Source organism: Molothrus ater, chromosome 1 (genome assembly GCF_012460135.2).
Source record: "Molothrus ater isolate BHLD 08-10-18 breed brown headed cowbird chromosome 1, BPBGC_Mater_1.1, whole genome shotgun sequence".
NCBI classification, from domain to species: domain Eukaryota; kingdom Metazoa; phylum Chordata; class Aves; order Passeriformes; family Icteridae; genus Molothrus; species Molothrus ater.
The window spans coordinates 67426329-67452433 of NC_050478.2; the positions used below are offsets into that span (position 1 = coordinate 67426329).

At 42.3% G+C, this 26105-nt stretch overlaps 1 protein-coding gene across 1 annotated transcript in view; it reads right to left on the reverse strand.

Annotated features, from left to right (window-relative positions):
• The window catches only part of RREB1 (ras responsive element binding protein 1), a 75145-nt gene that overhangs the window by 20838 nt on the left and 28202 nt on the right, over positions 1–26105 (reverse strand). Inside the window, 3 exon segments of the mRNA XM_036378862.1 lie at positions 1582–1771; positions 15155–15294; positions 16430–16574. Of these exon segments, the coding sequence (XP_036234755.1) occupies positions 1582–1771; positions 15155–15294; positions 16430–16574 (475 nt within the window).

Genomic DNA, 26105 nt, shown 5'->3' on the forward strand with positions numbered 1-26105 from the left:
ATCTCAAACTGCAAAGGCATCACAAGCTGCTGCAAAACACAAACAGTTCACTCTCTCTTCCAGTGACTAAGTTAAGAGGTTTAGAGCAGCCCTCCCCTACCTGGCATGAAGATATTCCCACTTCACAGCCTTTAGTCTCCTAAGGGGTGTATCCGAATTAGGAGCTGATTCTCCACAAGTTCCCTTCTACAAAAGTAACCTCCTTCAGAAGGCTATTCAGGTTCTCAAATTCTTTTCCATCCTAAATTTCCCTATTAGAAACTTCTCTTGTGTCATTGACAGGACAGGAGCCTCAGCATACTATACAGCAAGGAACCAGGCAGTAGGCTATCTCATTTAGCTCTACTACAAAGAAACAAGGAGCAAAGAAAAGAAAAGAAAAAAGGAAAAAAAAAGAAAAAAAAAAGACATCCAAGAAGCTAAACCAATGTAAACCAACCAAAATAAAATCCCCCAAAAGCAGATCAATGAAACTCAGAGCTTAAAGCAGAGTGGTTTTTTGGTTAGGGAAGTCTGATTACATTTATTCTCCCAAGAAAAATACTAGTAGAGGGCTGGCAAAATCTTTACAGACTTTAAATACTTTATAAAACTTCTCTCACAGTGCAAGCAAAATTATTACAAAAGGAAAATACCAACATTCAAATCCCTTAATAACTTTAAATGTCTGTCATTAATTACAAAAGAAATAAATTTTGTTTAAAAAGTTCTTTCTTTTGATATTTTAAGTTTTATACAAAAACTGTAACAGACTGACAGAAAGACCTACATGCTCCCCTGGCCCAGAAGCAAATTTCAAGTCTACCACTTTGCAGTCAGAAGAGTTGGAAATCAATATTTTAACCCCGGAAGAGTAAGAAAAGTGCAGAAACTAAGCATGGTCCTGGTGGATTGTGCTGTTGATTTTCTAATAGATAATGCAGCTTCATCCAGACCCAATCTAGGATAGGCAAGATTTGACAGCAGGAGGAATCATATCATCCAACAGAAATGTTTATGGCTCTCAGAAAAATATTTACAGACTACCTCCCTGACTTTCCCCATCCACTGTCCTTCAAACTTTACATGACCAACATTGTGGAGTGTTTTGTGAAGGAATCACTGAAGATGTCACTCTTTAGTTAGTAAGGCGACTGCTCAAAGTTTTTTGTATTAAAAACTTTCATATCCCAACTACATCCTTGTCAGAGTAAACTAAAATAAATAATGTCTTCCTTACCATGTGTACTCCCTGTTGATTTCAGATGTAGGATTTTTTGGGTATGCTCAAAGGGGTAAGGATCTAATATGATCAAAGTTTTCCTTCAGAATTTTTTATACATCTTCACACTGGTAGCTATCCACTGTAATGGTGAAAAAGCCATTACAGTGGATAACTGTAATGTTACTGGCACATTACCCAGTGTCAATATTCTTTAGATGAAAAAAGAAAAGGGAGAGGCATGAAGTGTTTAAAGCCTACATGAACAGTGGTGATGTACCTTCCATAAAATATTCTACATGCAGGATGAATCTTTCAACGACCTCATCAGATAAGCACTGTAGCAGCTGGCACCTAAATCTACCAAGAACAGAGAGTACCTGAGAAATGCGGGGGAACTTCCTACAGGAGAAGTCCGTGAATCCCAAATCGTGGAAGCCTGCTGGAATTGAAGGGTTGTTCTGAATGAAAGGCTTTCCCATGGGATCTCTGGGAAGCTGCTTGTGGATGACTGCATTGTGGCGCAGTAGGCCCCGATGAGTACGAAAGGTGATACAACAGATGTCACACCTGGAAAGGAGAGGAATGAAACAGAAATTACTTACTGACTGCTGCAAGCTTAAGAACTAGCATTCTTCTTGCACTGGGACATCCTCTTTCCTCTCACCCCATGATACCAAGAACTTGTTAAATGCAAAATAAAGCCACAGTGTATCACCACAAAAGGCCATTTTGGTCACAGTCACTTTCTACCAGTTTCTGGCTAGTAAGTCCACTGGAAGTTTAAAGAATGTGAGAACTGACAATCTCACATGGGCAGACCGGAGAATGGCAGCTGAGATAACAGCATTCTGAAAATATTTACATTGTCCAACAAAAAATATTTCAATGGCCTTACACCATTTTATTTTTACTGAAAATTCCTGTTAAAATAAACAACATTTAAAAAAAAATCAGCGACAAGGAGAGGCTAAATCTGACCTAAATAGAAAGCAAATGTAAAAGCAGCACCTTTCATATCCACTACTTAAAACTTACTGCTGCATCTACTCTAATATCTGTGTGTCAATCATCATCACATTGCTTTTCCATAAACTTTCACTGGTATTTTTTAAAGCTGTTATGAGAAATAGACTGTTTGAAAAGGAAAACTAGTGCTCCTTGAATGGGAGAAACGTTCAGAGGAGGAAGACCTGAAACAAGTTCAACACTTCTGACACTTTTGGACCCCCTTCACAGCCAGTTTGCCCTGAAGAAAAATGCAGAAGCACTGTCTTTTCCTACCCACACTTTATTGCTGTGATTTCTTGTTTTTCTTAAGTTCTCAAATCCCAAATTCAGCTAAACAAGGGCTTCTCACATAAAACACTGCATTAAACAATCAAAGCTATGCTGCAGGCAGGAAGGGCTATGCAGCAACATTTGGTCAACATGTCAACAAAGCCTACTGCCTTTTAAATATTTGGTATGTGAGCTCTGCAGCATGACAGGTCATGTCCAGTCTACATTCAGTAAGTGACACACAGTTTCACTCAACCTCAAGTTCCTTGTGGTTATAGGTCCAGCTCCCAGCCAAAACGTGGGTTTCCCAGAAGCAAAACACCAGTGGGTATGAGGCAGTCAGATTTTGTCACTGAGAATGTTATATGCACTAGGAGTTTTTCACATCTGCCTGTGGCCTTGGTTTTCCCCATACTGCCTTTGCTCTCTACATCAAGGAAAAGGACATGTGCCTAGTCATTAAAAAAACATCCTGCAATTAGAAATGGCTTCTGACAAAATCCTGAAACCACCCCCTCCCTGCCCTATCCCTAACAAACTCCCATTGTTGTGCATTTTATCACTACATAAACTCCCACAGCCATTTTTTTATTCTCTGAAAACGAAAAGATAACCAAGTCACCCACAAAGCAACTGGCCTCATAGTCCCTGAGTGGTGAAAGAAGCAAGTGTGAAGTGTATATAACATGGCCATTGTTATCACAGTACCCAGAAAGCTTGGACATAAATATGCACTGAAGGTTTATACTGTTTTAACTCTCCTGTCAATTCACTTGCATCCTACCTGTATAATTACTGCTGACATAGTTCCTGCATTCCATTAAATACCAAACCAATGCCATTTACAAAGCAAATGTTTACTTAAAGAGGTATGCCAAGTGTGACAACAATCTCAGGGGGGTGGGGTGGGATGGCCAACACATAGTACTTCTTCAGCATCAGTATCCACGGCTCTCCACCAGCTCACTTGGCAGCACCTATTCTGTGATGCAAAGCTTTCATCTTCAGTGAAGACAAAAACACAACCACCAAAACCACTGGGGGCCAAAGAACATTAAAAAATTATGAGTAGTCACCTGAAGAACTTGCAGGCTACTGAAATTAATTGCTTTTAGAGGTGATGAAAATACCTTGCATGAAAACAAGCAGTGCTTCTGACATGTTCCTCCTGGTATGTCAATATACAAACAAGGAGGGTTTGGAAACAATTCTCCTGCACCACTGGAAGCATTGCAAGGACACAGACCCTGACCTCAGGGCGTCCTGAAGCATCTCTGGGGTCCCAATGTGCCTGGCCTGTTCTGGGCCCAGGAGCCCAGTGCAGCAACTGTATCCCCTTGTGTGTGACAGGGCAGGTGCAGTGATGGCACCACAGAGCTACTGGGAGCACTGACACCTGGCACTGTATCCCCAGGATCTGGGCTGAGCAGGAGCCAGTGATCCTTGTCAAGCAGCCACACATCCCACAGAGCAGGGAGGTGTGCCTTATTCATCTTGCACTCCTCCTCGCCTCCCTCTTGCAACACGCTGATTTTCAGTGTTACTTTATTTGGGTGTCCCATCAAAAGCTGCACTTGAGAGTTAATCTTTCAGAGCAAACACCCATGTGAAAGTCCTTCACAGTACACCTGTATCAACTGCTAGCCTCAGGACAGTAAAATTTTGCAAGTTAAAAATGGTGTTTTCCATGCAAAGGGAACCACCACCTCTCCCCCAAACCTAAGTAATATATCTTATAAAAGGAATATAAGCTTTCCCTTCTTTTGAGCGTATTTTTTTTTCTCTTTCTTCCTTATCTTTTATTTTCCTTGCTGTGAGTGAAGAAGCAGCAAACAAAAAAGAATGTGGGACAAAGATTAAGATCTTTTTTTATTAGGTCAGAAAGAAGCACCTGGCTGAAAAAAGAAACATCCTCATAAATCCTGCCTGTCACCTCAAGCTGCAGGCTCTTCAGGGCATATAAATGCACTGCACCTTGCCCTGGTGGCACAGCTTACAGAACCACATGGGAAGGAGCTGTGGATGCCCTGCCTTCCTCTGTGATCCAGGTACGGACTCCTAGCACCTCCAAGAAAAGCTTATAGCTAATAAGTGTCAAAACCTAACTAGTTAAGGCAAGCATCACTGCACTAAGTCTTAGGTTAATTTAAAATGGAGTAAGCTGCCATGCCTAACAGTGCATTAACTGGAAGCATTAGGGTTTTTTTAAGGAAGTGTAACTATTAATTTCTCTGTTTTGTCATCAGTACTATTTTCTATCTTTGAGTAGTGTCACTGTCTACAGTACTTTTAAACCTAGATCCACAGTTTAAGAAGGAAAAGAGAAAGGAATCCTAGGTGATATGAACATTTTTTCATCTTGCTTAAACTGCTTTAAAAAAAATTAGTAATTGTGGGAAGTCTGAAAAGACCAGCACATCAAATAAAGCATCTGAAACATATGGTAATAGTTTGCTCAAGACGAACATAAAAAAAAAACACCAACAAAACCAAACAAACCAAACAACAACAAAAAAACCCCAAACATACAAAAAAACCCCACCAAAACAAAACAAAACAAAAAAAAAAACCAACAGAGAGGCCTCCCTCTCCTTAAAATTTCCCAAGTCTGCTCATGTGCAGTTAGTTCCAAGTCAAACATGGATGGCATGGCTGCAGAGAACAGTGATGGGAACAGGTTCTGAGGTTGTCAGCACCACAGGCCAAGCAGTGGCTCAACACCTGTGCAGAAATTAAAGCACTCTACTTGCAAGGTAAGTTTCCAGATGTATCTAATAAAAGCTGCTGTGTTATCATGTGATTGCTAGCCTTGGCCACAGTCTTCAATTTTTCTATGAATATGATTACAGAGTAAGGAGAAAAAAGCTGTTCAGTTCCAAGTATAGAGATTAAATTTTAGGTAGAAAGGAAAAAAATGTTTTTAGCAGCTAAGGCCCCTTTAAAATTACTTTAATTCTCATTTGCCTTTATGTTTTGGACTTGCTCATATCTGTAACATGCAAATATAATACTAAGGCTCTGGCTCACTGGCAGAGGTATAAAAAACAAGCAGGTAAGGAAACAGAACTCCTAAAACATAGAACCAAAATATAACAATGCAAAAACCAGGCTGCCCCTGGTGTTTGGGCCATGTATCACACCAGGCAGGTCTGATTAATAATTACTACACCAGTGCACCTTTTCTTTCTTTTTAAAATTTTCTTAATGCACACAAGTGTATGCATCTTTGTGTAAAAACACACCATTAAAAGCTTTCTTCTAAAATAATTTCATATTCTTGAAATCTGTAATGCTAATTAGGATATAAAATCATTTTAACAGGCTTTAAGAAATAGTCAGTGCTTTGCAAAACTTGTTTGTTCAAGGGGGCAAGGCAGGATTTGCTACACTCCATAAGTGGCACCTCTGCAAGGAAAGTTTACATAAGCAGTGCCTGTTACCTTGCATTACACTCTCCTTTGAGACAACTCCAATTTGTCTGCAGAGGAAATAGCTGTCCTTCTTTAAGAAATGGAAAGACATTTAGAAAGGAAACACAGAGCCAAATTTTTAGCAAAATTAATCAGTCTTGATTTTGATTAAGAGTAAGGCAGACAACCACTAAATCCTAGATTTTATATTTCAGTAGTCAAGACGAAAATGCTAAATATTTGTATTTACTGTTATGTTACCAAGAAATTAAACAAAACACTATGCTCTGCATTACCCGAGACTGCTGGTGAGCAAGTGACATGTACCATTGTTCTGCTTGTACTTCTGAAATCACACAGATTGAAACCTGAAGTTTTCACCCATGTAGCTCACTAATACAAAGTTGTCCATATTGTGGATGTTAACAAGTAAAAACAGTCTTAAATTTTTAGGCCTTATCAAAAATAAAAAGCTTGGTACCACTTTGTTCCTTTCCTGTCTGTGCTCTTTAGCAACTTCCACAAACAGAAGCAAGGAAAACAAACAAAAAGAATGAAACATATCCTGAGACAGAAGTCATTAATACACAATTAAGTTATGAAGTTGTCTAACTCCTCCCACTGAAATTCCCAGTCAGTACCGTGTATTTTTCTATCTCTGTTGTTATTATTCTCCTTTCTCTCTTAAAGTTATTTGCAGAATTAATGTGGCTCTCATGAGCAAAGAAATTCCTATGCTGACCTAAAAATAACACAACTGGGTAGCAGAGAAAGATGGGTGATTCCCTGCTGATGACTCATGTCCACACCGGCGGTGGGAGCAGGCTCCCAGCCTCCACACTGGCAATGTCCCCCGCAGCCTGGCAAGGACAGGGAGATGGAGAAGGGATGGTTTTAAATACAAGGGCTTTCACCATCTCTGAAAGAAAAGCTAGCAGGTTACAGACATATTCCCCTTCAGGAAATGATTCCTTTACTTCTCTTTCACTTCTTCAGGGACAAGGCAGTGAGAGAGATGAAAAAGAGCCAACTGGTTTCTGCTCCTGTGCAACCCCACCCAGGTCCAGATACTCATCTCCTTTTGGATTAAAAAAACCAAAAAACAACCTTTCCTGCCCTCCACACCCAGGGCCTTGGGAAATAACATCCAACAGCCACCACTAATGAGTGATGGAAAAGCAGCAGTGCTGCGAGCCCCGTTCCTGCTTCCCTCCGGGTCCTCCTGCTGTCCTGCAATGCCCGCTCCTGCCTCCCTCCCCCGCAGCTCCCCAGCGTGTCTGACCCCAAAGGACCGGCTGCTCTGCCATCTCGACCTCGCCCACCGCTGTGGGGATGTGCTGGAACCGCAGGCAGCACCAGGAGCCAACTCCCTGCCAGCTGCAGAGGCTCCCCTCCCCTTCCCTCGTTGCCTAAGGGGACGGACACAGCCCGCTAGATGTTCAGTGCAAGCTGCTTCACAGCCTCGGCAAAAGAGGCACTTTTTTAACTTTTTAACTTTTACCCCCCCTTCCACTGCCCCACTCGCCGTCAGATTTTGTTACCAATGTTCTGTCGCTCTCTTTAATCCTCTCCCTCAAAGAAGCCACCCTTGGGTGCAGCCAAGGCTGAACCCCCTGTACCAACCCTTCTATTAATAGAGGGATGCACAGCGTTATGTACATTCCTACAGCTGCACTGTGGTCCAGGCAAGAAAAGTATCATGTAGGAGCCAGGACAGACCCGATATAAACCAGGGTGATGTTGTGCTTTAGAAATTTGTCAGCATGCAGCAGAGCCAGTGTCCGCACCAGTGACTCCCCCATGAGGGTAACTCCAGTGAAATTAACTGCTGTAAGGTTTAATAAAAAGGCGCAAGCCATGCTGTGTCGTGTTTAAACTTCCTTTGTGTGAGAGCAAAGAAAAATGAGTAAAAACTTCTTCCTAACACTGGAATGAATTGCACTTACCAACAACACTTCAACAGTGCCAGATTTAAACACCTCTGCCCTGGTGAAACAGTAGCTTACTCTACCATTTACTTCAACACAATTAACATGCAACTAAGACAAAATAATGGGATAATGGCAGATGGCCTGCAGACACTCACACGAAGTAGTCATTTTCTCATAATGACTTTTTTTGCTTAATAAAGGTCAAAGTTTTAAAAAACAGAAGTATCAACACTTTGGCTGGACGGAATCACAGAGAAAGAGATGAAGATCAACTTAAACAATGAAGGGTTTAATAGTTAGGGCAAACATATCTGGAGGGCAAAAAAACCTGACCAGAATAGTCCTCTACAGGTACCAAAATTAGAAGCTGCACAACATGCAGAGTAACAGTTATTTGTGCACACCAACTCATGTGAATCTTCTGGTATTCTTTCAAGGTAAGAAAATGAAAAGCTCTTCCTATCTTCTAACACATCTTTCAAATATGAAATCCAAGTGCTTCTGTAATTTTTAAATTAACAGCAAGAGTTAAAAAAGAAATCTATGTGTCCACCATGTTAAAAAAAGGCCACCGCTTTTCATGAGTAACATAAGGAGAAATACATCTCTAGGGGTTTCTCTATCCTGTAACCACCTGATCAGAACAGGGCTCACAAATAGGTGAAGCTGAATCTGGATTGCAGCCCCTTGCCCTTATCTACATTTGCAGGTTAAGATATGCTCAGCATGCAGACATGACTGACAACACGCTGAGCAGCACCCAGCACTCTGAGAGAGCCTGCAAATAAACAAATCCTGCTCCTTAGGATGAGGCAGGCGTGCTAACAACCTATTTTGGCTCAGCCCCTTTTCCCTCCTGCATGCCCTTTTACAAGCAGCTTTCCTCTACAGTCAGCTTTGCATTTACCCACTTTCTATTCTGGCAGCCAAGCTAAGATATTTAACAGCATGTGACACAGCACACAGTTTCACATGAGAGCATCACTCTCTGTGTCCATTCACCAGCCAATATTTTTATCCAGCTGCTCTGGATTCCCAGTTTCCTCACACAATGAGCTCCCTGATGTGAGCTGACCACTTCTAGGCCAGCGCTGGCCTCGCACTGCTCTTCAGATGTTTCCCAGCTCTCTTTTCTGAACAGGAACTTCAGAAGGCATGTAACATGCAGTTCTGTTCTGCTTTTGCAAGACAACCCACTGATTCTACTTCTCCATTTGCTCAGTAAAAGGATGCATTCACCAGCTTGCTTGCATACCCTCTCCTCTGCCTCACCAAGAACTGCATTGTACTGCAGCATATTTCTGGTCACAGAATTTACCAGAGCTGGACTTCATTGTCATCAGCTGTCTCGTGGAATTGCTCCTGCACTGAAAATGCTGCCAGCAAGAGATTAGGAGTTGGTTCCTAGTTTCTATCAGAAAGACATTGAGCAAACAGCTTGAGAGCTGAATTGGCAGTGTCACATCACTGTCCCTTGTCACCTCCATCTTTGGCTGTAACAAGTTTTGTAGCATTAACTGTATTAGTTCTCAATAACTCCACAGCAATTTCTGCCTAAACTGTCCTTGCTGGTAGAATCTCAGTGACTAAAAAAGGAGTGCTGGGCCCAAAATATAGTATGGCAAAAGCAGAGCTCAAGGAGGTCCATGAACATGTCTATGCTGGAGTGCCCTCCATCCCTCTCAACAAACATGTAGGATACAACAACCTCAGAATTATCCATCTTCATAAAAACAGCATACTGTTTCTTATTTTGAAATGCTAACAAGGAATGAGGCTATGTGCACATCAACAGTTGTGACAGAGAGAAAAGTAGTATATAACCTCACAATGCTGAATGAAGATGAGTTGTCATTGATCCTTCAAGTTGATTCCAATAACAGCAGTGTCAACTAGCAGGAAGAAGCTTCCTCTTCCCACAATATACCCATAGTTCTGTCTCACAGTAAAATTAATTGCAAACAACATCTAGTTTTCAAACACCTTCACTCCTGCACGTTTGTAGCATCACTAACACTCTCTTCCCACAAAAGGCTTGCCACATGTAGAGAGCAGTGTGCTTCAGAATAAGGAAGTCAGAAGGATTATCCCTACTATATAAGGAGAGAACAGATAGAAAGTGAATTCCTAAACTTGCTTAGATAGGCATTTGCAAAAACATGAATGGCACTAGGGTCTTTTTCTGGCTGTTTTATTTTTTTCCCTTTTAACATTCAGTTTAATGTACTTTTACATGGTCAGACTACTGCTTCAAAAATCTAATATTGTACTAGTCTTTTCTACTGGTGCTAATGACTGAAATAATCTCCATACTTTAAATATCCATTCATTTCTTTCCTATTTTATCTCCCTAAAGCCAGGGTGCAGAACTGCCTTGAAGAATGGTAACTGGGCAATAAACATACCATATTCTAAGTAGCTGGTATCTTTTTCACCCAAAACCCACTTCCTCTTGCCTTGACTTAAATGGAGGTGCTCATGCACATTGTCTAAAATGAATAAAGACATAGGTCCAGGTGCCTGGCAGCATCCCACCACACTGAAGAATGTGGATGTGCCGGCAAAGGGGGAAACCTGGTGACCTGCCTGCCTGAATTGCAAACTGCACATAACAGATATCTTCCATTTACCCATAGAGTCCAGAAGACCATTCCTATGGCATTTGTCTACTCCATATTGGTGAAGCCAGGTAACACCAAGAAACAACAACAGCATTTTTCACCCATAGGTGTTTTCAAAAACAAGACCTCACAGTGGTTACCCTGGCAAAACTAGAGGCAGATGACCACAGATCCTAATGGTCAGACTCCTAACACTTTTCTTTCCAGGGCCTGAGTTCTTTTGTTACTGTGCCTGTTACAGACCTGGGAGATGTTCAAAACAATAGCTTTCCATGGCAGTGTTCAACCTCTATACAATTTCAGCAAAACCTGGGCAGGCTGTTTTGAAGAACAAGGTAGGCTGTAAACAGCTTTTGGTGTCCTTTGATGGAGGTTTTACAGAAGCACATAACCCTGGGGGAAGAGAACTGTTTTTGTTGTCCTTGTGAAAATATGGCCAGGATTTTCAAGTTACAGAGCTTAATATATTAAATCACTGTTTGGACAGGCTCTGTAGAAGGTCAAAAACTTAATCTCCCCTGAATCCATTCATGGTAACTGGTTCTGGTCACAGGTCAGCTGTGTGACACAGGCAGAGAGTAACTTTCACACTGCAATGTCTTATTTCTTGTATCTTACAAAAATATAGCAAAACCAAATCTTGTAACTGCAGGCAATGCCATACTGAACCAGCTGTGATCAGAAAGCCTCATGATATTCATTAAGAAGCAACCTTTTACCACATTCAAACTGCAAAACTGTCCTGGCTGAGAAATAATATCAGAATGAGTCTAAGAAAGGAGGTAACTGCAACACCATAACCAGCTCCCTCCTCCTCTCCTCAAGAAGATACCTAGGCATGAGAGCAGCATAATTGTCTCTTTGCTGCTGTGAGGAAGGAAAAATTAAAAATACTTTAGCTCTTGGTACAGCATACTGCACTAAACCTCCTGGAGGAGAAGGAGAGGAAATAAAAAGGGTATGCTCTGGCTACAGTGAAATCCAAGAGAGGAATTTATAGTTCATGTACTTTTTTAAAAAAGCCACACATTTTACTTTAAGCTTGTTCCATTGTATTTGCCAAAAGAAAGAGGAGAAACCCAGCATAGCATCTGGAGAGGCTTCTCCCCGGGAAATCCTCACATCTCTGCTTACACTGCTGACGTTGCTCAGAGCTGTCAGGTGACCTTTACAAGCACAGTTTCACGTCTGACAGCAACTCTGAGCCACTAAAGTTTCCAGAGAAACTCCCCTGCTCTGTGAGGTTTCTCATTTTCCCTATCGGCTGTGCAGCGTTTCAGCTCTCTGCTAATTATATCAACACTCAGACACAAACTCACCAAAATAGACAGTGTCCTGAGGCCCCAGCTGCAGGGAAGCAGACTTCTTTAAATAATACAGGTAGAGAGGCCAAGGGGGTCAGAAAGCACTCCTGGGCCACCTCCCACTGCTAATGGGCATTGCAGACAACCTTGCCGGGGGCCAGCTCATGTCTTTAATTAGGGTGCAGGGCACGGGGCTTCAAAGGGACAGAGACTGACCAGGGGGTGTAATGCCATGAAGGAGATGCAGTGCCACAGCCCACTGTCAATGGGACAAAGGGCCCTATTATTACTCCCAAGACCAGGGCAGTTCCTACCGTAATTAGGAGACAAAGATGCACGATTTAGGATTTTACATAATCAAGAGATACCCTCCCAAGCAGGAGCCCCTCTCACACAATCAGTGGATTAAGAATTGTTTATTCTGCTGCAAGTAAACAATGAGGTGCTCACTGCTCTGGGTTTTACATGAAAAAGCATTTTTGGGCAAGACAATGGGGAGTGTCTTTTCATCTGACTTTGAACAGCTAACCCTGTGATTTAAAGTTGTTCATTTGACAGTATCTGGAAGGGTGATGGCCCACCCTGTAAATTAGCTGCTCACATACTAATCCCAGGGCTGCTAGACAGCCTTACCTTTTCTGCTGCTTAGCAGACGGTGGTGGGGACAGACAGACTCAGACAGCTCTGGGGGCAAGAGGCTGTATTTGCACAGCACCACTGAAATAGTGGGATTAAAGAACCACAGAGAAGCCAGGCAGAAGTTCCTGCCCATCCTGGCACCTTGCCTCGGCCACGGATGCATCTCTGCAGGGAGGCTGGTGCCACCATCAAGACAGTGCACACTGGTGCACTGCCTCAGAGCCAGTTTGCAATCCTTTATATAGGAGCTGGGGGAGCAAAAAGGAATGGGATGTTTGACCTGTGCCTTTACAACGAAAGGCATTGGCTAGGCAGATTGAACATCACTTATTTTTGATCATGACAAAATAGTCTGTCCTGGGCTACTGCCTACTGCAGTAGCTCCAAACAAACCACCAGACCCAGAGTATCTGGCTCTGGCATACACATCCTTCCTCACAGGTCCTCATCAAGTGACTCTGCTTTTACAATATGGGCAATAAAAGGAGACTGGGGGTGTTAGACTCCCTGCCCTTTGCTCACAACACAGTTACTGTGCTTTTTCACTTGTTTGAACTTTTAACAAGAGTTACTTCCCCTTGTCTTCTATAATAAGGCAACAACAGGATTTGATGAAAGCCTTCTAACATTCAGCAGTTTGCATCCCTGACACAAGTACACCCGTATACACAGGTCTCCTGGTCTACTACTCTAGCAAAATATTCTCATTTCTTCGGCTTTTTCACTCAAAAAAACACCCTTAAGCCTCACCAAAAGGACTTCAATCACTTGTACTCAGGACTGAGAAAGGCATGCTACTTTCTCTGTGTCTTGCTGAATCCTATAAACAGTATTGCAGAACCCTGGGAACCAGGGGATTACAGCCCCTGCTGGCCAAGGATTTTAACCCATTTTGTTTGCGATGAAAGAGTCACCTTAACAGCAGTCCAAACTGCTCTGCTTACTAGAGGATTTTCTGTCAGGCTGGGCCAGGCAGAAAGTGTCATTTGACTTGTCTAGACTAGGACAAAAGGTGTGGTTTAAACCAGATGGGCAGGCTAAGTTGCACCTTAATGTATTAGCTGCCCAGAAAGGACCACAACTTCCTTGTCCTGTCTTCACTGACACGTCTCAAATGGCTAAGGCAAATACCTGACAAAATCCCCTTACTATCACCTAGACAATTCTATAAAGATAAGCATCCCAGCACTACTCTTAAACCATACTCATAGAGCTTGACAACTGTGACTTTGATTTAGGGACATGTTCTAGTCTTTGCTGCTCAGCAGAATCAAGGGTAGCAAAATCCATTTCAGGAGAATATTATCCCAAAGCAAGTCTAATGCCAGAGCAAGAGCTGCATAAAGAGGAACAGCATGTCTGCACAGCCACTGTGTCTTTCTGCCTTGCCACAGCAGACTGCAAAGTTGTAAAGCTAGAAGGATATCTATTCCATTATCTTATCAAAGCAAGAAAATCCACCTCTCCACTCAGGTCCATGGAGTATAACTTTGCAAAGAGGTCCTATCTTCAGAGAAGTTTCAAAATGAGGGTAATGACCTAATATGTCAGCTGCTTTCTCTAAAGCATGAAGTGTAAGGCAAAATTGTTCAAGACTCCATTTCGTAGGGGTTACAGAACTCTTACTGGAAAACAACTGCTTCAGCTTTGATCTATAATGAAAATTTACCTAATTTACTTCAGAAACAGCAAAGTATGTTTAATTAACTACTATTGAATGGACCAAGCTTTCAACTCTTTTCCCCAGTAACTGCAACATTAACAATGCCTTTAAAAAGTATTTTACATGTATTTACAAAGGTTTTCTAAACAAAAATTTAGGAGAGGGAAAATTTAATAAAATTAATCCAATTTAATAGAATGGGATGCCTCTGGTCCATGTCATTCTATTAAGAGCCTGTATCCAGAAGTGAGTGTTGATATTTCAAGATGCTGAATTCTTCACCCATTCAAAAAGATCATTAGAGTCAAATGTCCCAAAATAAGTTTAAAATATTGACAAGCTTCTGAAAACAGACAATCCTCCTTTCTACAGGTTTCAACTAGACATGAAAAATTTCTTTTATATCTTGATGTATCTGGCTCTACATTTTTCTGTGGTAAAAAAAAGGAAATAAAACACTTTCAGGAGTCCCAGAGGCAATTACTTGAATCAAAACACAACATTCAAGCACCTTCCCGAACAATTAATAAATAATTTTTCCTTGTTAGGAAAAGCTCATTTAAGCCAAAATCCACATCATTCCCTAACCTCAAAAGGCCGAAAAGCATAAAACATTTTGTTGAAAGTCTGAAACCAGAAACTCATCTAACCTTCACTCACTCCAATGACTGAAAAACCCTTTCTGTCCAGCTGCTGCCTTCTCCACACAGAATCATCTCATAGGATGACACCTCAATACTTTTATCAAGTTTTTTTATCAAGTTTTAAAAGCGTCTTCAGTTTATCTTGTTAAAATTTTGCAGTGTTGGCATTTTACAGTTTTATGTAACAGTGATGTGTTTCAATGGGATGAAGAAGGGCTTTAATTTTTTCTAAAAACATTTCCAGCTATTAACTGGCAAGATTCCTGCATTTGCAAAAAATAATAAAATTAAGCCCTACAGCACCCTGGTGACACAAGATGAGACAAACCATTTAAAAACCTACTCAAAATCACAAACGAGGGCAGCTAAGAGTGCAGGGGGCTGAGGGGCTCCTGCCCCTCCACAGCAGGCTTCTTCAAGCTGTCTGGTGACCAGAGACACTCTGGGCACTATCTCTTACCTCAATGAATTATCTGGATGTGTTTCCATGTGGGACTCCAGCCCATACTTGCAAAAAAAGTCTTTGAAACACACTGGACAATGATAAACTTCATCGTCAGCCCTCTTATCCCCTTCACCGGAATGGCCATCCTCAAGAACCTTCAGGAAAAGAAAACAAAAACCTCACTAGACCAACTCATAAGCAACAAACCAAACTTGCAATCCATTCAAAGTCTTTTACAAAAAGTTGCAGGCTTCATGTGTAACCTTGCTGCAAGCAAACACAAAAGCATTCCTTAAGAGAGATGGTAAGTGCCAGAGCCTTGGCACATGTGTAAGAACATGCATGATAGAAAAGGAGGCTTGGAAGAAGATAAAGTGTGCAGCTGAGTCACAGATATATCAGTTCTAATGAGGAACTGTGATTTGAAGAACTTATAAACCCATGTGTTCATATACCACTGAACTAGCATTCCTCCCCCTTCAGAAAGCCAGGGGAGCTGTCAGCCTAAATTATTTATGCCACTGAGATACTGCCAACTGCTAAGTCAAGTGGTTCAGGGAGAAGCAATGAACTTCTGCATGTTTTCTATACTTCTCTTCTGATTAGAGGGAGAAAAGCATGCACAGAGCGAGGGATACTGTACAAAATGGAACTGCTACTAGCTTGCCATTTAGAGATAGTAAGTGGAGAGTTAAGTTTGGCAGACACCATGCATTTTGTACAAATGACTGAGATGTGTTAAAATATTTTATAAACAAAGCCCTAATGGAAACGTCTAGCCGTCAAATAAATATTTTCTGGTCACTCTTGCAACTCCAGTAAGGTAGGATTATGCTACTGTGAATGGGAAATGTACTGTAGATTTTTTTTTCCCTCCAGATCTAGGCAAAAGCAGACTTAAGCTGCTGCTGCTTTTGAAGTAAAATTGGTTTTTTTAAGTTTAAATCACCATCCTCCAAGAATACTACAAAATATTTGGGAGGAAAAGAAAAGCTAGGCGAAAGCAGCAGCCGAAGAATAGTACATCCTGTTGTCATCCAACAATTATTATTTATGAATCAGAAGCAAATTCAAAAATGTAAGCAATAAAGAATTTTAAAAACTGAATTATTTCAATCTCTGAAATTAGAAAATAATATTCAATCCCAGACAACTATGTTGGCTACAACAGGATAAGCAAGGCAACTCATATACAGAGCTGCAACAAGTCTGTGCTGACTGCACAAACCAAACAGCTGACAATTTAGGAGGTAACCAGGAACATCTTTTGCTTCATGCCCCATAAAGAACCTTTTTTGCAGGTGTCCTCTCCTCTCTGTCCAGCTCAGCATCGTGACTGAACTTCCGTTTCGAAGACAATCGCCTGCGCTTCAGCGGTGAGGGGGGAGTGGTGCTTGCTGTGCTGTTTGGATCCTTCTCATGAATCTTCATGTGCCTGAGCAGGAGGAGGAAGAAGACACCATCAGCAGGCAAATCTGGGGCAGGAAGTCCAATGTAAATTTTAATGCCAACACCACTTCTAAGATTTGCCTTTAAAGGACACCATCAGAGATCCCATAAACTGGCCTGAACTTCTAAAAAACAGCTGGGGCATGATCCAGCACAGGCCCTTTGCAGTGCCTGGGCCTGTGAGGGGCTGCAGCAGGGAGCCCACAAGCTTTCCCCCATGTCCCAACTCCCAGCACGACACTTGCCCTGCTAACATCTATTTCCATGAGCACCGTGCCCATTCTCCATCATCCATGAGGTCCTGGTTCTGCCTAAACCTGCTCAGCAATCCACATACCCAGCCTCCCTCTCTTGTGGCAGTCTAGTAAGCAAAAGCCTGCAGCTTAGCATCCACTTCTCTCAGTGCAAAAAAAGCACCTCATCTTCAACTGGCTCTCTGTCTAGAGTTTGAGACTGTACCTCAAAGAGATCTGTATATGCCAACACCAGAGCAACATTTCTTAAATATATTTGTTTCCTTCTCATCCTTAACACAGTGTTGGACCCCAGTATCAAATTTCAAGTGCAGCTTTGAAGTCAGGATTATCTGGTCCCACTGTTACAGTGCACTAGGTACAGCTTGCAAAACTCTGTACTGCCAAGGCATGTTCACAAACCTGCTTTCCCAGGAAAACAACTATTTCTTGTCACAAAGACACAGGAAAAGGGAAAGGAACAGAATTACTCAGGAAGCAGTATCATTAATATCTGTTTACCTGACCCACTTGCCTCTTGGTTTTCTGTATTTGCAACCTGAGGAAGCCACTGTTGTCTAGTTCCCTTCAGTTAGATGGAAGGTATTGCTGCCATGCTTTTTTTTTCTGACAACTCAAAGCTCAAATTTCAATTTTAATTTTTTTTTTAAAGATATGGCCTTTAACTTCACTTCAAATTTATATTGCTATTGAAAAAAAAAAATCAAATGTATGCTACTAGATACAATGGAAATTTTTTGCTCCTAATAGCTAGATATGTTAGTGCAGGAGGGAGCTGCCATTTGTCCATGACTGACTTCAAAGAAACACAATGGAGACAATGTTAATGGCACTTGGGCAAATCTTTCAGAAGTCACATCCACAACTCAGCTCAGGACAGTGCCATTAAACATGACTGCACAATATCCTGTTCTAACATGAGAGAATGTTGTAACCCAGACAAGTCTTGCACGTCCTCATAACTGCTTTGGTGTTATGATATAAAATCTGTTTTAGTTTTGGATGCCGAGGGCATGATGCTTTGAAATAACACATTGGACCAAACTGACCCACAGCACACCCCACTGGAGCTGCTGGGAAGACTGTCTCATCACATCATGCTTTTTTTTAAGCTCAGAAGCTTTAAAAAAAAATAAGGCATCTAAATCCCTGTCTCAAAGTATAGCCTGTCTCAAACTGCAGATTGTTGTGGAGGAACAGCCTTAAGCCAAAAGCACCACAGGTACCAGAACCAATGCAAGATTAAAATGCCTGTTCAGCTACTGCCTGCTTTCAGCATCCATCAAGGCTGGGGCTGCTTGGAGGATCAGGTCCATGAGGAAAAATCCTGTTGTTTCCCCAGATCCCCAGTAACTCTCACTGGTTGCACAACTGGTGGACAGACACTGGTGACACCTGTCAGTCACATCTATGTGCAGATGTGTCCAGCAGATTAGACATGGAATCATGGAAGTGATGCTGAAATTGTCTGACCTCTTTCCCTGCTGATCACCCATTTGAGAGGAGAAGGAATGCTGAAGGTTTGAGCATTTGGCTCTCTCCAGGTTTGACAGAAGCCAGAGAAAACCCAGAGTGCTGACACAGCATACAGAGTGCTGTGCACTCCCCTGGCCTTGACCCTCTGGTAGCTCTGGCACCACAGGCACCAAAGCAACTGATTCATCCACACAGTGCTACCTTGTCTCACAAAATCTGCGGGAAGGCATCTATAGATACTCTACTGCCTTGTTTTCTTCACTCTTGTTTTTTTTTTTTTTTTCCCTGTGACACTGATTTAACTTCTCATGCTAGTTAGAGCTTCTTTCATGGGTGATAAAACAGCAGCAGCCTGAGCTGCAGTTGTCTGTATTCACACAAGAATAAAGGAGAAGAAACCAGTTATTTGTTCAAGGGGTTCCTGTCCACAATGATAGAAGATAAAATTCAGAAAGCATCTTGGAACAAAAAGTCAGAATATTCAACTGCACAGTAAAGCAAAACCTGGAAATTTGGATTGTTTGTCTATGTTTTTATTACTTCTTTTTGGTAAAGACTGCTTTCCAGTTTCCTATGTCCTTACTTGATAGTAAGGACAGAGGCTTTTGCTGTGCCTGTCTGTGCCTGCACCACAGGCACTCACACACAGCCTGACTGCTTAACCCTCTGGCAGCTCAGCTGAAGCACAGCTAACTCTACTTGGCCAGTTACTTTTCAGATAGCTAGAGAGCAAAATCAGTCAAGATAAATCACATTCATCCTGAAAACAAATAACAAGAAAACTGCTATGCATTGAGCATGGGACTTTTTCTTCTCATTTTATTTTAAAGTCTCTTTCCAACCATTAACAAGTATGCACAATTCCTGTTTAGCAGCTACCTATGCAAAACAGCTTCCTTAGGGCTAAGTTCTTTCCTCCTGCTGTTTGTCCACCTGCTGAACTCTGCTTGTTTTGATGGAGCTGGGTCCTACTTGAGAGGGATGCAATGGCACATCCACAGTACACCAACAGGAAAAACCCTTGGGACCTCCAGATTAGTGCCAGCCCAACCTAGCACCTCTGCCTGGCATGACCTATTGCATGCAAACACACTGGCTTCTGCAAGTCCCAAAAGCAGTCTAGCTATGCTTGAAGTGTGAAGTTTGCCAATAAGGCAGGGCTTGCTAACATGGGTACAGAACCACAGTGATGGGGGCTTTGCTATGTCTGGTGTCAGCCAGCAGCTGCCCCAACTGCTTGCAGTTCTCATTCCTGCAACGTGTGTGCTTTTGCCATGTCCTAAAAGCCACAGCAGAAATCCATACCACAGCAAGGAATGTGGTGACCCCCTTCATGATTTAGTTTTGCACATTTGAAAGGAAGCAGCCTAAGCTATTGAGCTATAAACAGGAAGACACCCTCACTGCACCTTTGACTTTTACTGTGTAGGTCAAACATCACAGCTGCTGTGATAGCTCTATGCATGTGATCATCAAGGAAGAAAAGAAAAATTCTGAAACCAAAGCAGCAGGTTCCAGAGTTCTCAAGGAGAGTCACAACCTGCCCATGTTACAGCCAGCAGGTTGTTCCTTTGGCAGGTTAAGCAAGTTTCACTGCATCAAGTTAAGGGTGGAGAGGAAAAAGATTACTAGAGCTACAGCCCAAGATAAGCGGGAAGATAAAGCCAAGAAGTACAAAGGGATAGACACAATCTTCATCTCTCTCTTTTACTTTGCAACATGGATGTCATTCTGCCTCCAGACAACATTTATCACCCAACATGGGTTGAACTTCAGCAGATGCCAAGTCACATCCACATCCACAACCTTTCTTTCAAACACTCCCTTCACTGAGGCTTCTTCTACTTAAAAAATTTCCTAACCATAATTAAGGGGGGGGGGGGGGGAGTATTTGTGTTGCTTTACTCCTTTAGAGAGTTTGCCTTGATTAGATCTTACATGTAACACTGAAAATATTCAACCTCACTGTTTAGCCTGCCAAGATACAAGACGAACAGGAACAAAGCTGTGTTTAGAAGTTATTTTCCCTTTGTGACTATAACAACATATTTTGGCCTGACAACACTGGCATACTTAGAATGTAAAAGACAGGCTCATAAGTCAGGCTCACTTTCAGCATCTTACAGTGATAGAGAAAAATGATATGACATTCATCAGTTCCAAAAAATAAAGATAAACACTCAACACTTTAAGTGAGAATGTAGTTCAGAAAAAAAGAAGGGCAAAGTAAGGACATGTACAGAAATGCTTATATTCAGTTGCAGATACAAGTGCCAGGAGCTTTTAAGTGACCACTACTGCAGCTCAGAAGACATCCAGAATCACAGCAGATGAAACTTGGATTTCTTTTCTTAAATTAAATCAATGAATTGTGGCTCTGAGCCATTCTACAGAGCAACCAAAGTACAGCAGACAAGTTCAGGAAGGTACAGAGCCCTGAAATCTGCACCTCACAGACTTCCCAGCATGCATGCAAGTACACATGCACTTGGGAAAGTGCTGAGGGTAGAACACTAAAATCCAGCCATGATACACAGGATGACAGGATGGAGATAAACACTTGAGCTTAATATTAGGGAGGACTCATTTGCACTAAGTGCTAGCTAGCCTTGATTAACCTCTCAAAGAAAGTGCTGGAACTCTATTTGAAATTAGACCAGAGAAAGAACCAGAAAAATTTGCAAAAAATAAATACAAAATGAAAAGAGGAAACTAAGTCTTTTCTAAACATGGTCTGATCCACCTCTGAACTAAACCCTTAATGTTTAAGAACTGCTATGCAAAAAACGTGAAATACCTTGCTATATGATACACTTTATGCAGCACAGCTGAATGAGAAAAAGCTCTCCTCATAATCTCTTCCTACCCCCTCACATAAAGAATTCCACAGGTGAGCCAAGAGGATCCAATTGTGCTAGGACTGTGTGCCAGTCACTCCTCCCAACAAAATCACATTTTTTCAAGTTCTTGACTGTCTTTCATTCCATCCTCCCACTGAGGATCACCTTCTGCTTCCCCTCTTCTGCCACAGATCTCCTCTCCCCTCTCAGTGTCACATGAACAGGATGACTAAGATGATAGTGCACAAGAATTCCCCTGGCTTTTTTTTCTTTTTTTTTTTTTGATTAAGACAAATGGGCAGAAAACGTTTCCAGCCCCACACTGTAATGCAGAGCATGATTTCAGGAGAGAAACTATTCCACTAGTACAGCAGCAAGTGAATATTTTGCTACTTTACATTGAAGAAGAGACTTCTGTAGTAATAGTAAAATGCAGAACACAAGTGCCTTTTTCCTTTTTCTCTTGTGATGGTGTTGGAACAGTGTCTGTGGGAGGTGACTCATGGGGAGGGCGGGGGAGCATGTGGTCTCCTGAAGGGACAGGCAGCTCCTGCTGGTCACATCCCAGTTTTTACCAGATCTCTAAAAAGGGCTGATGTATTTTCATAATGCCAAGGGGATTTGCATATTGATAGTATAAGCTTTCTGGAGGTCTCAAAACAGGGCAGCCTACAGTTTCAATGCCAAAACCAGAACGTGGGCAGGTTTTGACTGGTTGGCTCAAGGCTAGAATGAGCAGCCAAAGCATCCTGAAGGAGGCAAATGCAAGATGCAGCTGCTCCTGGCTCTGGGTCCCACTGAATTATGAACAAAACCAGGAGCTTCTGCTTTGCATGCAGATAACCTGATCAGCATCACTTTGGCCCCTGGATAGAAATCATCCCTCAGCATGTGTGGGAATCCCTCACCTCTTAATTCTGGGGAGAAAAAAAGTACACTCTAGCTGCACCTTGAGTTTCCATGCCTCCTGATGTGCTTTAGGTCCCAAAGTAAAAAGGCCTGTCTGGCTTGGAGGCCCAGCCTAAAGGAAGGTATGGAACAAACGGGTGCATTTGCAGCCCCTGAGCATGGCTTAGGGTTAAGCTTCTCCCTTAGAACTGTGGCAGCACAAGCACTGCTGGCTTTCAGTCAAGAGAGGTTTATGCCAGGTAGGTCTGATTAGAAGGAGCAGCATGTCCAGAGGGGGAGCAGCAAGCAATTTCACTGAGGCTTGGTTGGGAAAGTCCCAGCATCTAAATCAAGATTAATTCTTGAGCACAGAATCCAGTGTATGTATAAACACCCTCCTCCTCCCTCACGTCTGTGGAAATGCAGTGGGGAGGCCAATGAATCCGGGCATTATCAGTCCAGAGAGATCATCTGACAGTGTCAAGTTCGGGTTCTGGCTTCATATCCCACATATCATTATAAGTTTCTCCATTTTACCACTAGATGTACCCTATACTCTACTGTATTGCACATGATTATTCCTCATCTCCCTCGTGATTTCTAGGCAGTTTAGTACCAAAACCAAGTGGAAAATCCACTGATACATCTGATGCTTATCTGAAGACAAGGAAGCCACACATTCAAATCAAAGGCAATCATTCAAATCAAAGGCAAAGAATAAAAATCAGTGCTTTCCATCCTCCACCTTATTTACAATACAATTTGTTTTTCCCCTTACAACAAAAAAAAATTACTCAAGTTCTCAAGCTGGTCTGGGAAGGACTGCGCTGGTCAGTACAATTCAGCTGATTCAATTGCTTTATATCTTTCACTGCTTTGCATCTCAAGATCTTTCACTTACACTGTTCCTCCCAAGTAACAGTAAACAAACTAAAGAATCATAAAACCCCTTTTCAATATTAAAAAAAAAAAAAGTCTATCCTTCAGAACATGACCAAACATCTCTGTTTAGAAAAAAATAGTCTGCTTTGTTAAAGCTTTGACAGAGGGCCATGGTATCAGAATGAACAGGAGTGCAGGATGCATCCAAGACAGGTTGAAATTTGGACCATGATGGACCATGGGACACTTCATGCCCCATGAAATGGAAAATGTCTCAAAGAAAGAGAAGACAGCCTTTAAAATTACACTCCTTTCAGTCACGTTATCTTTGTCACATTATCTTTGTCACTGTTTTTGTTTCATTCTTCTTAAAAAAATGATACTTTAGCCCAAGTTATCTGGAAATGTAGGAGAACACAGGGAACTTCTCTTCAAAGCTCCTGCCATTTGATGCATACAGGAAGCAAATCCTAAACAAAGAGAAAGTGAAGCAGCAGTATTTTTAGGAACAATCATTTAATACCCTGCTGCTAAGTCCCTCCTTAAGAGTCTGGTGAATATGACTGAAACCTAAGTCAAAAGTGCAGTAACATTATGCCCTTGGGTTAAAGAGTTTAGTCAGTTGTTTGTTTGTTAAAACATGTAGAGAATCTGTATTGACAACGTATTTCCAGTGTTAATTACCAACATCACCCACTTAAGAGAGCAATCTACTCAGCCCTTGCCAGTTGTGATTACAGGAACCAAAAAGATGCAGGTAATTTTGCAAATCAGACATGATCTGTACTAGGACAAGTTTCTGTTTGTCTTCTCTTTTTGACTTAATATTTGTATCCTCAAAAAAATCCAAAAATGGCCCAAAAAGCCCTCAGACACACACACATACTTCACAGCAAGTCATGAGACAAATACCAAAATCCCAATCACATGGGAAACTCCCTCTTACAACTGCAGAGCAATTTCAAAACAAACTCCAAGGACCCCCATATACTCTAGAGGTTACCTTAGAGCCCCAAACTCCACCTTTAATCTGATACCCAGACCCTGGGGAAATGACTTCTTTTTCCCATGGAAAACGGCCTCCACTTGCAGCTACTCGCACTGGCAGACCGTGTGGTGCCAAGCAAGAAATTTGCAAACTTTGCTGGATTTCTCCAAAACTAAAGCTGCCAGCAACTAGGACCCTGCAAGTCCTTAGAGCCCCAAATGTCCCATGCTAGAGCTGAACCCTAGCATGGGACAAACCAAAGGAAGCTGAGCAGTGGAGGCCTCTATGGCTATGCTGGTAGGAAAGTCATTGCAGAGCCTGCAGGGAAAGGGTAGGGTGGGGCAAACAGGTCCCAGGAAGGATCAGATTGGGATGCCCTGACTCATTTCAGCCACATGTGTGCAAGCAGGCCCAGCAGGAGATGCTCCTGCCAGCGCTCCCCACGGCAGCCAGGCAGTGCAATCCTGCCGGCATGGCGGCACACCTCATCATCCTCATGGAGTCTCCAGCGCTTGTCACGCTGTGTACCAAGGCTAAGGTGGCCCAGGGAGCCTCTCCACACAGCAGCATGTGGTGGCACGTGGGTGTAGCCACCCCCTCAGCATCCCCCAGGTGCCACACGGACGTGGCCTCAGCATCCTCCCCAGCTCACACCAGCTGCTGCACCACCTGGCTCCCAGTGCAGTGAGGTTCTCCCAGCAGAACGCATCGCTGGGATGACAGAAGTGCTGTTATTCAGATCCACCAAGGCTGGCTGGGTGTGCTGAAAAAGCCACCGGTGATTGAATTCAAATGACAGATTTCAAATCTCTTTTCAGTGCTGCTGGGACAGTCTGCAAAGTTAGCCAGTGCCACACAGCTGCCAATACATGATACCTAAGGATATATGATACACACACATGCACACAGAGCATTCTATATTTTTATCCTAGAGAAAAATGGAATTTGCTTTGCTGTGAATAAAGGCAAGTTGTAAGCATGAGAGGAAAGATAATGATCTACAAATCCAGTGAGGGGGGGGTACCACTTTTGAATAATTATTCTGTATTTACATTTAAGCAACTACTTGCTACACAGACTCAGCAAGTTCAAACAGGCTGAAATTGATACAACTGCATTCCCAGCTTGGCTCAAAGTTACTCCTATTCCCTAACAGCGACATTGTCAGAACACCTCAAAGGAAAAAAAGGGAGACAAATATTTGCCTGATGATGCTGTGACAGGGAAGTGATTCAAACCGTGCCTCCAAAGCAAAGCTTCCCAAAGGACTACAGAAGAAAGCAGTTTGCATCAACCCTGGCATAAGGGAGGGCAAAAGAGGAGAAAATGCAGCGTGAGCTTCCCAGTACCTCTTCACCAAGCTGTCACACACAGTTTGCATTATGTTCAGAGCAGACCTAAATTAACAGTGCCAAATACTGCAAGGAGACTTCCAAGCTGTAAGAAACTTTTATATGGGCCAAGATCCTCCTTTATTAAACAAGACCCTTCTCAGGCCACCATACTTCCTTAAGCTTGGAGAAAAAAAGTGTATTAACAACAGTAAAATCAAGCAGAAGTAATATTTTTTAAATGTACAAAAAATCTGGTCTGGGCCATTCTGACTGTTTCCTTCAATCTTTTTGGAGATTTGTGGTTTTCAGGCATGTCCTTTAGTTACCAGACTATATAACCTTATTTGGTTACTTCACTGCTGATTTTTCAGGAAATTTATGTTTCAAGAAAACAAGTGTTATTAAGAGGTAAGGATAATTAAGGCCATTTTAAATCTTAGTAACAGGGGGAAGAAGGAGAGAGAGGGAAAGAGAAAATCAGAGAAAGTATATCACAACAGGGAAAAGATTTATCCTAAAGAGCAAATACAGTCAAAAAAGTCCTAGGTATGTCCTGCCTCCCCTCAAGAACCACACCCTTTTCTTAACCAAGCAAACAAAAGCCTCATCTACTTCCCAGAACCAGGCAAGCCCTCTTGCTGTTGGTTCCCTCTCACACTCCACTGTTGAGCAATCCTGATGGCACAGCACAGAACAACTTGCTGCGTCACACAGCTCAAGGAGGAAAACAGAGGGCCCCAGCACTGCTGGGGACGCTGTGCAGATGGAGCAGGGTATCTCTCCCCGACACACACACACACGAACGCACACACAACAGACGCACACACGCAAGGAAGCTGCACGAGATAAGGGAAG